Source organism: Oncorhynchus keta, chromosome 35 (assembly GCF_023373465.1).
Source record: "Oncorhynchus keta strain PuntledgeMale-10-30-2019 chromosome 35, Oket_V2, whole genome shotgun sequence".
Taxonomy (NCBI): domain Eukaryota; kingdom Metazoa; phylum Chordata; class Actinopteri; order Salmoniformes; family Salmonidae; genus Oncorhynchus; species Oncorhynchus keta.
Genome location: NC_068455.1, coordinates 14,156,712 through 14,168,968, shown reverse-complemented (window position 1 = coordinate 14,168,968; position 12,257 = coordinate 14,156,712). Strand labels below are relative to the sequence as shown.

Genomic DNA, 12,257 nt, shown 5'->3' with positions numbered 1-12,257 from the left:
TGATTCAGTAGTGATCAAGGGACTGCCATCAGAAGTGAGCTCTAGATATCTGAATAGAATATTTCAATAGCATTACTAATTATGAAAACAAAATCAAAGCCAAGGCAGCAACCTCTCAGAATCCAACCAGACTTGTATTGTTTTGTTTATTCTTTTTCTTTTTTTCAGGTTAAACAAGTATTTGATTCAGAGCACTCAAACTTAAGGTTTGGGATTTAGTTTTACCAGTCTGAGGCCAGGACACAGAGACTTGTTGAACTACTGGTGTGGAATGATTTTCTGATACAATGTTTGAAACACCAGATCCCCACCGGGTAACAGAAACTGGTCAACGCCAACCTCTGATTTAACACTCATACCCGGGTTCATATAATATTTGAAATCATTTCAAATACTTAAGCGGGACTTGATTGACCTTGCTTGGGTTAAAGGAAACAATAAGAAATATCAAACAGTGCAAATCCCGCCCATCTGGCACTCATGGCAGGCTAGAACAAACACTTCATGTATTTGAAAGATTTCAAATCGTATTTGAAACCGTGTCTGGGTCTACCCAGAGAGATCCAAACATTGACTGAGATATAAACACAGTTAGACCTAAAACACTAGTCATTTCTAGTTTGGTGTCTTTTCATGCTCCAATACATTCACTAGTTCTTAGGAACATTTGAAATAAAGCCGCAGAAATAACGTTGTGCTGCTACATTGCCTCTTGCTGAATTTGCCTCTTGAGAAAACAACACAAAACCAATTTCCGAAACAAGGATCTTGTGGCCTGTATCATGTATGATACAAATTCAACAACGACAGAGTCATGTCTCAAGTGTAAAACTAATAATGACTCAATAAGCCATGCTTTCTGGGAATGCTACGAAGTTCAGAAGTTGTGGGTGGAGCTAGAAAGTTGGCTGTCAGAAGTATTACAATGTAAAACACACCTTTAATCTGTCTGCATATTTTAAAACATGGCATATGGGGGTGTAGTGAGAGATACACAATGGGCTGGATGATTCTCTTCTCATCACTCATCTTGAAAAAACATATTACAAAAAACATGGAAGTCAATCAGTCCGCCGTCATTAACGCAGTGGAAAAATCAAATGATTTTTTATTGAAATAACATGGGCGACCGAGAAAAAACAATTGGTACAATTTAAGGCCAAGTGGCAAACAATAATGCAGGCACTAGGGATGGAGGTGTGGCCAGGCACTAGGGATGGAGGTGTGACCAGGCACTAGAGATGGAGGTGTGGCCAGGCACTAGGGATGGAGGTGTGACCAGGCACTAGGGATGGAGGTGTGGCCAGGCACTAGGGATGGAGGTGTGGCCAGGCACTAGGGATGGAGGTGTGGCCAGGCACTAGGGATGGAGGTGTGGCCAGGCACTAGGGATGGAGGTGTGGCCAGGCACTAGGGATGGAGGTGTGGCCAGGCACTAGGGATGAGGGTGTGACCAGGCACTAGGGATGGAGGTGTGGCCAGGCACTAGGGATGAGGGTGTGACCAGGCACTAGGGATGGAGGTGTGACCAGACACTAGGGATGGAGGTGTGACCAGGCACTAGGGATGGAGGTGTGGCCAGGCACTAGGGATGGAGGTGTGGCCAGGCACTAGGGATGGAGGTGTGGCCAGGCACTAGGGATGGAGGTGTGGCCAGGCACTAGGGATGAGGGTGTGACCAGGCACTAGGGATGGGGGTGTGGCCAGGCACTAGGGATGGAGGTGTGGCCAGGCACTAGGGATGGAGGTGTGGCCAGGCACTAGAGATGGAGGTGTGGCCAGGCACTAGGGATGGAGGTGTGGCCAGGCACTAGGGATGGAGGTGTGGCCAGGCACTAGGGATGGAGGTGTGGCCAGGCACTAGGGATGGGGGTGTGGCCAGGCACTAGGGATGGGGTGTGGCCAGGCACTAGGGATGGAGGTGTGGCCAGGCACTAGGGATGGAGGTGTGGCCAGGCACTAGAGATGGAGGTGTGGCCAGGCACTAGGGATGGAGGTGTGGCCAGGCACTAGGGATGGAGGTGTGGCCAGGCACTAGGGATGGAGGTGTGGCCAGGCACTAGGGATGGAGGTGTGGCCAGGCACTAGGGATGGGGGTGTGGCCAGGCACTAGGGATGGAGGTGTGGCCAGGCACTAGGGATGGAGGTGTGGCCAGGCACTAGAGATGGAGGTGTGGCCAGGCACTTTAGATGGAGGTGTGACCAGGCACTAGGGATGGAGGTGTGGCCAGGCACTAGGGATGGAGGTGTGGCCAGGCACTAGAGATGGAGGTGTGGCCAGGCACTTTAGATGGAGGTGTGACCAGGCACTAGGGATGGAGGTGTGGCCATGCACTAGGGATGGAGGTGTGGCCAGGCACTAGAGATGGAGGTGTGGCCAGGCACTAGGGATGGAGGTGTGGCCAGGCACTAGGGATGGAGGTGTGGCCAGGCACTAGGGATGGAGGTGTGGCCAGGCACTATGGATGGAGGTGTGGCCAGGCACTAGGGATGGGGGTGTGGCCAGGCACTAGGGATGGGGGTGTGGCCAGTCACTAGGGATGGAGGTGTGGCCAGGCACTAGGGATGGAGGTGTGGCCAGGCACTAGAGATGGAGGTGTGGCCAGGCACTTTAGATGGAGGTGTGACCAGGCACTAGGGATGGAGGTGTGGCCAGGCACTAGGGATGGAGGTGTGGCCAGGCACTAGAGATGGAGGTGTGGCCAGGCACTAGGGATGGAGGTGTGGCCAGGCACTAGGGATGGAGGTGTGGCCAGGCACTAGGGATGGAGGTGTGGCCAGGCACTAGGGATGGAGGTGTGGCCAGGCACTAGGGATGGAGGTGTGGCCAGGCACTAGGGATGGAGGTGTGGCCAGGCACTAGGGATGGAGGTGTGGCCAGGCACTAGGGATGAGGGTGTGACCAGGCACTAGGGATGGAGGTGTGACCAGGCACTAGGGATGGAGGTGTGACCAGGCACTAGGGATGGAGGTGTGACCAGGCACTAGGGATGGAGGTGTGACCAGGCACTAGGGATGAGGGTGTGACCAGGCACTAGGGATGGAGGTGTGACCAGGCACTAGGGATGGAGGTGTGGCCAGGCACTAGGGATGGAGGTGTGGCCAGGCACTAGAGATGGAGGTGTGACCAGGCACTAGGGATGGAGGTGTGACCAGGCACTAGGGATGGAGGTGTGACCAGGCACTAGGGATGGAGGTGTGACCAGGCACTAGGGATGGAGGTTTGACCAGGCACTAGAGATGGAGGTGTGACCAGGCACTAGGGATGGAGGTGTGCCCAGGCACTGGTGATGGAGGTGTGGCCAGGCACTAGGGATGGAGGTTTGACCAGGCACTTTAGATGGAGGTGTGACCAGGCACTAGGGATGGAGGTGTGACCAGGCACTAGGGATGGAGGTGTGGCCAGGCACTAGGGATGGAGGTTTGACCAGGCACTAGAGATGGAGGTGTGACCAGGCACTAGGGATGGAGGTGTGACCAGACACTAGGGATGGAGGTGTGACCAGGCACTAGGGATGGAGTTGTGACCAGGCACTAGGGATGGAGGTTTGACCAGGCACTAGGGGTGGAGGTTTGACCAGGCACTAGGGATGAGGGTGTGACCAGGCACTAGGGATGGAGGTGTGACCAGGCACTAGGGATGAGGGTGTGACCAGGCACTAGGGATGGGGGTGTGACCAGGCACTAGGGATGGAGGTGTGGCCAGGCACTAGGGATGGAGGTGTGGCCAGGCACTAGGGATGGAGGTGTGGCCAGGCACTAGAGATGGAGGTGTGACCAGGCACTAGGGATGGAGGTGTAACCAGGCACTAGGGATGGAGGTTTGACCAGGCACTAGAGATGGAGGTGTGACCAGGCACTAGGGATGGAGGTGTGCCCAGGCACTGGTGATGGAGGTGTGCCCAGGCATTGGTGATGGAGGTGTGACCAGGCACTTTAGATGGAGGTGTGACCAGGCACTAGGGATGGAGGTGTGACCAGGCACTAGGGATGGAGGTGTGGCCAGGCACTAGGGATGGAGGTTTGACCAGGCACTAGAGATGGAGGTGTGACCAGGCACTGGGGGTGGAGGTTTGACCAGGCACTAGGGATGGAGGTGTGACCAGACACTAGGGATGGAGGTGTGACCAGGCACTAGGGATGGAGTTGTGACCAGGCACTAGGGATGGAGGTTTGACCAGGCACTAGGGGTGGAGGTTTGACCAGGCACTAGAGATGGAGGTGTGACCAGGCACTAGGGATGGAGGTGTGACCAGGCACTAGAGATGGAGGTGTGACCAGGCACTAGGGATGGAGGTGTGGCCAGGCACTAGGGATGGAGGTTTGACCAGGCACTAGGGGTGGAGGTGTGACCAGGCACTAGAGATGGAGGTGTGACCAGGCACTAGAGATGGAGGTGTGAGCAGGCACTAGAGATGGAGGTGTGACCAGGCACTAGAGATGGAGGTGTGAACAGGCACTAGAGATGGAGGTGTGAGCAGGCACTAGAGATGGAGGTGTGAGCATGCGGGTCTGGGCAGAGGGGACGTAGTCCTTGTTTGTGTCTGAATGTAAGTTGTTGTTTGTATGTACAAGTTTGTTTTTGGAGTGTAAAAAAACAAAAAACAAAATATTTGTTTATATTATTAAGAAAGGAAGAGACATGATACAGACACTACTGAACAGAACAAACCAAAAGTGAACAGAAATGATCAAAGCCAGCACAGTTTGGTTCAGGTTGGCACGGTAATGTGAAAAGTGTCCTATTCACACACGTCTTTTAAACTACTGAAATAAATCATCCTTTCCTTTACAGCACCTTCTGGTCACCTACTCCTACCAATCAGTGATCACCTTTGGCGGTTGCCGTGACGACCTGATGGTGGTAGTGAGCCAGACCAAAGAACAGGGTGGAGGGAAGAAGAGTGTGGAAAAACTGGTCTTCGCATTGCCCAAACCCAAGGTATAGTCTTCTCTATGCCCAAACCCAAGGTATAGTCTTCTCTATGCCCAAACCCAAGGTATAGTCTTCTCTATGCCCAAACCCAAGGTATAGTTTTCTCCATGCCCAAACCCAAGGTATAGTCTTCTCTATGCCCAAACCCAAGGTATAGTCTTCTCCATGCCCAAACCCAAGGTATAGTCTTCTCTATGCCCAAACCCAAGGTATAGTCTTCTCCATGCCCAAACCCAAGGTATAGTCTTCTCTATGCCCAAACCCAATGTATAGTCTTCTCTATGCCAAAACCCAAGGTATAGTCTTCTCTATGCCCAAACCCAAGGCATAGTCTTCTCTATGCCCAAACCCAAGGTATAGTCTTCTCTATGCCCAAACCCAAGGTATAGTCTTCTCTATGCCCAAACCCAAGGTATAGTCAGTCTTCTCTATGCCCAAATCCAAGGTATAGTCTTCTCTATGGCTAAACCCAAGGTATAGTCTTCTCTATGGCTAAACCCAAGGTGAAGTATAGTCTTCTCTATGGCTAAACCCAAGGTAAAGTATAGTATTCTCTATGGCTAAACCCAAGGTAAAGTAAAGTCTTCTCTGTGGCTCAACCCAAGGTAAAGTATAGTCGTCTCTATGGCTAAACCCAAGGTAAAGTATTGTCTTATCTATGGCTAAACCCAAAGTAAAGTATAGTCTTCTCTATGGCTAAACCCAAGGTAAAGTATAGTCTTCTCTATGGCTAAACCCAAGGTAAAGTATAGTCTTCTCTATGGCTAAACCCAAGGTAAAGTATAGTATTCTCTATGGCTAAACCCAAGGTAAAGTAAAGTCTTCTCTGTGGCTAAACCCAAGGTAAAGTATTGTCTTCTCTATTGCTAAACCCAAGGTAAAGTATTGTCTTCTCTATTGCTAAACCCAAGGTAAAGTATAGTCTTCTCTATGGCTAAACCCAAGGTGAAGTATAGTCTTCTCTATGGCTAAACCCAAGGTAAAGTATTGTCTTCTCTATGGCTAAACCCAAGGTAAAGTATAGTCTTCTCTATGGCAAAACCCAAGGTAAAGTATAGTCTTCTCTATGGCTAAACCCAAGGTAAAGTATTGTCTTCTCTATTGCTAAACCCAAGGTAAAGTATTGTCTTCTCTATTGCTAAACCCAAGGTAAAGTATTGTCTTCTCTATGGCTAAACCCAAGGTAAAGTATTGTCTTCTCTATTGCTAAACCCAAGGTAAAGTATTGTCTTCTCTATGGCTAAACCCAAGGTAAAGTATAGTCTTCTCTATGGCTAAACCCAAGGTAAAGTATTGTCTTCTCTATGGCTAAACCCAAGGTAAAGTATAGTCTTCTCTATGGCAAAACCCAAGGTAAAGTATAGTCTTCTCTATGGCTAAACCCAAGGTAAAGTATTGTCTTCTCTATTGCTAAACCCAAGGTAAAGTATTGTCTTCTCTATTGCTAAACCCAAGGTAAAGTATAGTCTTCTCTATGGCTAAACCCAAGGTAAAGTATTGTCTTCTCTATGGCTAAACCCAAGGTAAAGTATAGTCTTCTCTATGGCTAAACCCAAGGTATAGTATAGTCTTCTCTATGGCTAAACCCAAGGTAAAGTATTGTCTTCTCTATGGCTAAACCCAAGGTAAAGTATAGTCTTCTCTATGGCTAAACCCAAGGTAAAGTATAGTCTTCTCTATGGCTAAACCCAAGGTAAAGTATTGTCTTCTCTATTGCTAAACCCAAGGTAAAGTATTGTCTTCTCTATTGCTAAACCCAAGGTAAAGTATTGTCTTCTCTATGGCTAAACCCAAGGTAAAGTATAGTCTTCTCTATGGCTAAACCCAAGGTAAAGTATTGTCTTCTCTATTGCTAAACCCAAGGTAAAGTATTGTCTTCTCTATTGCTAAACCCAAGGTAAAGTATTGTCTTCTCTATGGCTAAACCCAAGGTAAAGTATAGTCTTCTCTATGGCTAAACCCAAGGTAAAGTATAGTCTTCTCTGTGGCTAAACCCAAGGTAAAGTATAGTCTTCTCTGTGGCTAAACCCAAGGTAAAGTATAGTCTTCTCTGTGGCTAAACCCAAGGTAAAGTATAGTCTTCTCTGTGGCTAAACCCAAGGTAAAGTATAGTCTTCTCTATGGCTAAACCCAAGGTAAAGTATAGTCTTCTCTATGTCTAAACCCAAGGTAAAGTATAGTCTTCTCTGTGGCTAAACCCAAGGTAAAGTATAGTCTTCTCTATGTCTAAACCCAAGGTAAGGCCATAGAAATGTTTAAAGTAGGTGGTCTTTACCTCTGGCCAAGTGCAAATGGTCAGTGAAAACTATTAGTGGATAATAATCACCACGGACCACAACAGCTCTGCCAACTTTCAGTCAGCGCTCGGATTAAGTTAAGGTCACACAGTTACTTTGGCTGGATTTTCCAAAGACTGAAAAGTAAAGGGTGGGTGGTGGTGTTGATGAAGGATTTTACTGTACAGATCAGGGAGCCAGGGTGACGAGTTAAGGGTGAGCTCCTGCTATGTGGCTCTGTCCACCTGTCAGTTCAGTGTCGCTCTGAGAGCATATAGGAAGGTTAACCTCATTTCATTTTTTATATTTTTTATACATTTTCGGAAATAAATCTAAACCTGTTTTTGCTTTGTCATTATCGGGTATTGTGCGTAGATTGATGAGGGAAAAAAACTTTTTAATGAATTTCAGAATAAGGCTGTAATGTAACAACATATGGAAGTAGTCAAGGGGTCTCAGTAGTTTCTGAATGCACTGTGTATATATATATATATATATATGAAGGTTACCCTCTTCCTTGGGCTGATGTAGAAAGCAGGTTGATTCTCTATTTTATGTGTTCAGCCTCCGAGGAACCTAAGGGAGGGATTTTTTTAAAAAGCAGATAAGTTACCTGTGCACTGAAATTGACTTTAAAAGATGGTTTTGGCTTGAGCCGCCAGTCGTTAATCTGTGTTGGATTGAATCCCGGTCGAAGCATAGAGTCACATTACTACTGTAGGACATGCTAATAAGGTCCCTCTGTATTCATGTCAGGCAGATCACTATCAAGTCATTTCTATGGTTTTCTCATTGGCTTTAAACTGAACTTCTAAATGTGAGCAAATGGGCCTCCAGCTCCCTAGGAGCTAATGAAATACAATAATATCAAATGGTAAAACAATTTCCCCCTCCCTACTCTGTGTCCTCTCTCGTCTCCTTCATCCTCCTCTCTTCTTCCCGTCCCGTCCACTCTTCTCTCCCTCTTCTCCTCTCCTTCATCCTCCTCTCCTCTCCCCGTCCCCTCCACTCTTCTCTCCCTCTTCTCGTCACCTTCATCCTCCTCTCCTCTCCCCGTCCCCTCCACTCTTCTCTCCCTCTTCTCGTCACCTTCATCCTCCTCTCCTCTCCCCGTCCCCTCCACTCTTCTCTCCCTCTTCTCCTCTCCTTCATCCTCCTCTCCTCTCCCCGTCCCCTCCACTCTTCTCTCCCTCTTCTCCTCTCCTTCATCCTCCTCTCCTCTCCCCGTCCCCTCCACTCTTCTCTCCCTCTTCTCGTCACCTTCATCCTCCTCTCCCCGTCCCCTCCACTCTTCTCTCCCTCTTCTCCTCTCCTTCATCCTCCTCTCCTCTCCCCGTCCCCTCCACTCTTCTCTCCCTCTTCTCCTCTCCTTCGTCCTCCTCTCCTCTCCCCGTCCCCTCCACTCTTCTCTCCCTCTTCTCCTCTCCTTCATCCTCCTCTCCTCCTCCCCCCCGCCCCTTCCTCTCTCCCTCCTCCCAGATCTTGGAGTTGACTCTGTTGATGGCCAGCTACATTAACTACTGGACGCCCAGCCTCCCTGGCCCCCCTATAGCCCAGCACAAGTCCCCAGGACCCGTCTCCCCTCTGGGGCCCCGTGGGACCGGGACAGGGGCTGCAAAGATGTGGAACTTAGACAGCAGACACTTCCCCTCCATGACTTACACCACCAAGGGTCCCACTCTACTGTGAATATGTCAAACAACAACAGCAGCAACAATCAACACCCTTGCTCCAGTTTATCTTCGGGACAAGACGGCTGTGTCCAGTACGCTCCTTAAAGAAGAAAACAGATGAAAACATGGAGAATCTATACCTGGACCTGGTCAAATGATACATGTTTGTTTTCCATTTCAAAACATTTTTGCAACGGTGTTCCCTACTGGACATGACCCAGGACTGAGAAACTACTACAGGCTGTTGCTCCACATATGTTACGTCACTGTCATTGGCTGTGGTTCTTCTATGTTATCCTCATCCCCTCTAGCCTGAAGTGGATTCTGTTCCATATACACAGGACGTTTCATTTCTGAAAGAAAAAAACATTTACCGTGAAGAAATGGGAGATGCAAGATATAATAATTTGTGGTTCACTTTATATGAAGATGCCGCTCTTCAAATGTTTGAGTTTTAGTCCGTGCTTAATTTAGGAAAAATATGCTATTTGAAAAACAATTGAGCCTTGAAATAGGACCAATACACACCCTACTTCTTGACCTCGGCTGTCTGGCCGTTATCCACACAGCCTCAACTCTTCCCTGCCACTCGTCTCTTCCAGATACTCTGCATCCCAAATGGTTCCCTTTTCCCTATATAGTGCACTACTTTTGACTAGGGCCCATGAAGAATAGGGTGCCATTTCACATACCCTCTGTCATTTTTAAAGGGAAAAAAGCTGTTAATCAAGGAAAGACTATGAATTTATTCTGGCTCTTTGGTACCTAATATGGAGCTAGGAAGAATTACGTATTCGTTAAACGATGGAGGCTTGAAGTGGCGTTAACCGGTTTCTGAGGGAATCTATTCGACTACAGAGCACTAGTTGTTGCTCACTACCTTCTCCTGACTGGCTTCTGGAGACGCCGTCGCGTTGGAATGACGCTATCTGACGGAAGACACTGCATTAAACTAGTACAAAATACTTAGACTTATACTCTGACATCAAATTGTACTTGATTTTTTCATCAAGCAATTGAACAAGATGTCTGACTTATAGATCACAGCAGGCCAGAGCCTGAGGAGGAACAGCCCACTGGGTAAAAACTGGTTGAATCAATGTTTCCACTACATTTTAACCCCAAACAATCTACGTGATGACATTGAATTGGAAAACTAATTGGATTTGGAAAAAGTCACCAACTTTTAAACTAAATCGAATGACATGGTTGAATGTTTTTGTCAATATCACGTTGAATTCACGGTAGTTGACAACCAAATGTCAATCAAAACTAGACGTTGAACTGATGTCTGTGCCCCGTGGGAGGCAAGGCGCTATGACTTATGGTACTGATAATGGTAACATTCTGACCAAGCAATGTTTTATAACAATTTTGACCACATACTTTTATTATGAAGTACAGAGTAACAATATTTTTTAAGCTGATAGAGAAGAATAGAGATGGAATACAATGTGTCTGTCCGCTGTATGAGGCGTAGTCTGAGATGTATCAACTCATTTGGTGGCATGTTCCTACTCCTCCATTTACTACCTGCCTTGACAACCAGGGTTGGGATCAATTCCATTTCAATTCAGTTATACTGAAATTTTAAATCCCATGTTAATTCCAAATCCAGTTTTCCACATTGCCTTTCAATTAGAGAATTTAAAATGGGAATTTCAGTTTACTTCTAGAATTGACTGAATTGAAATGGAATTAACCTCCAGCCTTTTTGACAACACGGTGGAAGGTACTGTTAATTCAGCCAGGTAGGACTGATTTAAATGGAGAGGTCCAGCCACATAAGAGTGGACTGGTATGATTAGAGCTATTCAAATGTTATTAGTGACTTGAATTGTTTTGGATGAAACCACTGTCTTGGTCATTTAAGTCTTATTTATTTAATTTCCTGATATTTTGTTGCTTTTTTGTATGCTGAAAATTGTTTGGCAGAACTGTTAAATGTTGAACTGAAACGTTCAAAATGGCCTTGACTTTGTTTGTCTCTAGTAGCTGAATAATTGAACTTGACAGTTTTACGCTGTAGGAAAGCTGTATGAAAGCTGTATGAAAGCTGTATGAATGCTGTATGAAAGCTGTATGAATGTTGTATGAAAGCTGTATGAATGCTGTATGAAAGCTGTATGAATGTTTATGAAAGTGGTCTGAATGCTGTATGAATGTGGTCTGAATGCTGTATGAATGCTGTATGAAAGCTGTATGAATGCTGTATGAAAGCTGTATGAATGCTGTATGAATGTGGTCTGAATGCTGTATGAAAGCTGTATGAAAGCTGTATGAATGCTGTATGAATGCTGTATGAATGCTGTATGAAAGCTGTATGAATGCTGTATGAATGTGGTCTGAATGCTGTATGAATGCTGTATGAAAGCTGTATGAATGCTGTATGCAAGCTGTATGAAAGTGGTCTGAATGCTGTATGAATGCTGTATGAATGTGGTCTGAATGCTGTATGAATGCTGTATGAATGCTGTATGCAAGATGTATGAAAGCTGTATGAAAGCTGTATGACTGCTGTATGAATTGTGAAATAGGGATGTTAACTCAATGAAACAGATTAGAGACGATGTGCTTAGCTGTTATGAAGTGTTGTGTTTAAAATGAAATAAAAAAGTGCATTATATACAGAAGAGTATTTGGCATGGCTTTCACCTATAAACATTTACGCTCAACATTCTGGTGAATACTAAAGCTCTTACAATATGCTTGTTCCTTTCTCTCGTTATATTTTTACACACAAACTATCCCCAGACTTTGGCAAATGTACCAGTGTGATGTTGCTTCATCCAAACAGATCAAAGTGGTAAAGATATTTTCCTGCCAACAGTATTGCTATAAATCTTTCCTTTTTTTAATGATTACTCAACAACTGTTGTTGTAGTTACTCTATTATGACCAAAAATACTCATTATTGGAAACTCTGCTAACTTGTTGTGCATCATAGCCCCTAGGGCAGGGCAGACGCTGGTCAGTCCCTTGTCCATGTCTTTCCTAATATCACACCACTACACAGACACAGTCTCTTCTCTGAGCCTGGTTACACTACATCAGGGTGAGACGACCCTGTTCCTGGAGTGCCACAGGTCCTGCAGGATTTTGTTCCACCTCACCTGGGCACCACACCTGACCAACCGAGCTAATTGATCAGTTCAGTGATTGCCTAAATTCAACACACCTGGTCTTCCAGGTCAGTTAAACCAAAAAACATGACCAGGGTTGCCGACCCCTGCCCTAGGCCCCACAGTGGCTCGTCAGGAAAAATGTTGAAGAGAGGGGTAGCTTGGCTTGTTTGACGTTCCATTCCTTAACATTGCTTATGTTTATCTCTATTTCAGCCTTCTGAGATGTTAAATAACAGCTTTAGCTTGA

The 12,257-nt window shown here is 46.5% G+C and overlaps 1 protein-coding gene and 1 long non-coding RNA gene across 6 annotated transcripts in view; both read left to right on the top strand.

Annotated features, from left to right (window-relative positions):
- Positions 1 to 11,545, top strand: part of LOC118381962 (pleckstrin homology domain-containing family H member 1-like) — a 70,249-nt gene extending 58,704 nt beyond the window's left edge. Inside the window, exons 31-32 of the mRNA XM_052496613.1 lie at positions 4,796 to 4,942; positions 8,692 to 11,545. Coding sequence (XP_052352573.1) covers positions 4,796 to 4,942; positions 8,692 to 8,901 — 357 coding nt within the window. The 3' untranslated portion in view covers positions 8,902 to 11,545. The remainder of the gene's footprint in view (positions 1 to 4,795; positions 4,943 to 8,691) is intronic.
- LOC127915874 (uncharacterized) lies at positions 4,962 to 8,484 on the top strand. Of its 5 annotated transcripts, none has more exons than XR_008092704.1 (4): positions 4,962 to 5,643; positions 5,882 to 6,391; positions 6,528 to 6,765; positions 6,936 to 8,484. It is a non-coding gene; the product is annotated as an uncharacterized LOC127915874 (long non-coding RNA). The 5 variants fall into 5 exon arrangements; XR_008092703.1 differs by having other exon boundaries at positions 4,962 to 6,119; positions 6,290 to 6,391; XR_008092701.1 differs by having other exon boundaries at positions 4,962 to 6,391; positions 6,528 to 6,595.
- Positions 11,546 to 12,257: the final 712 nt, after the last annotated feature.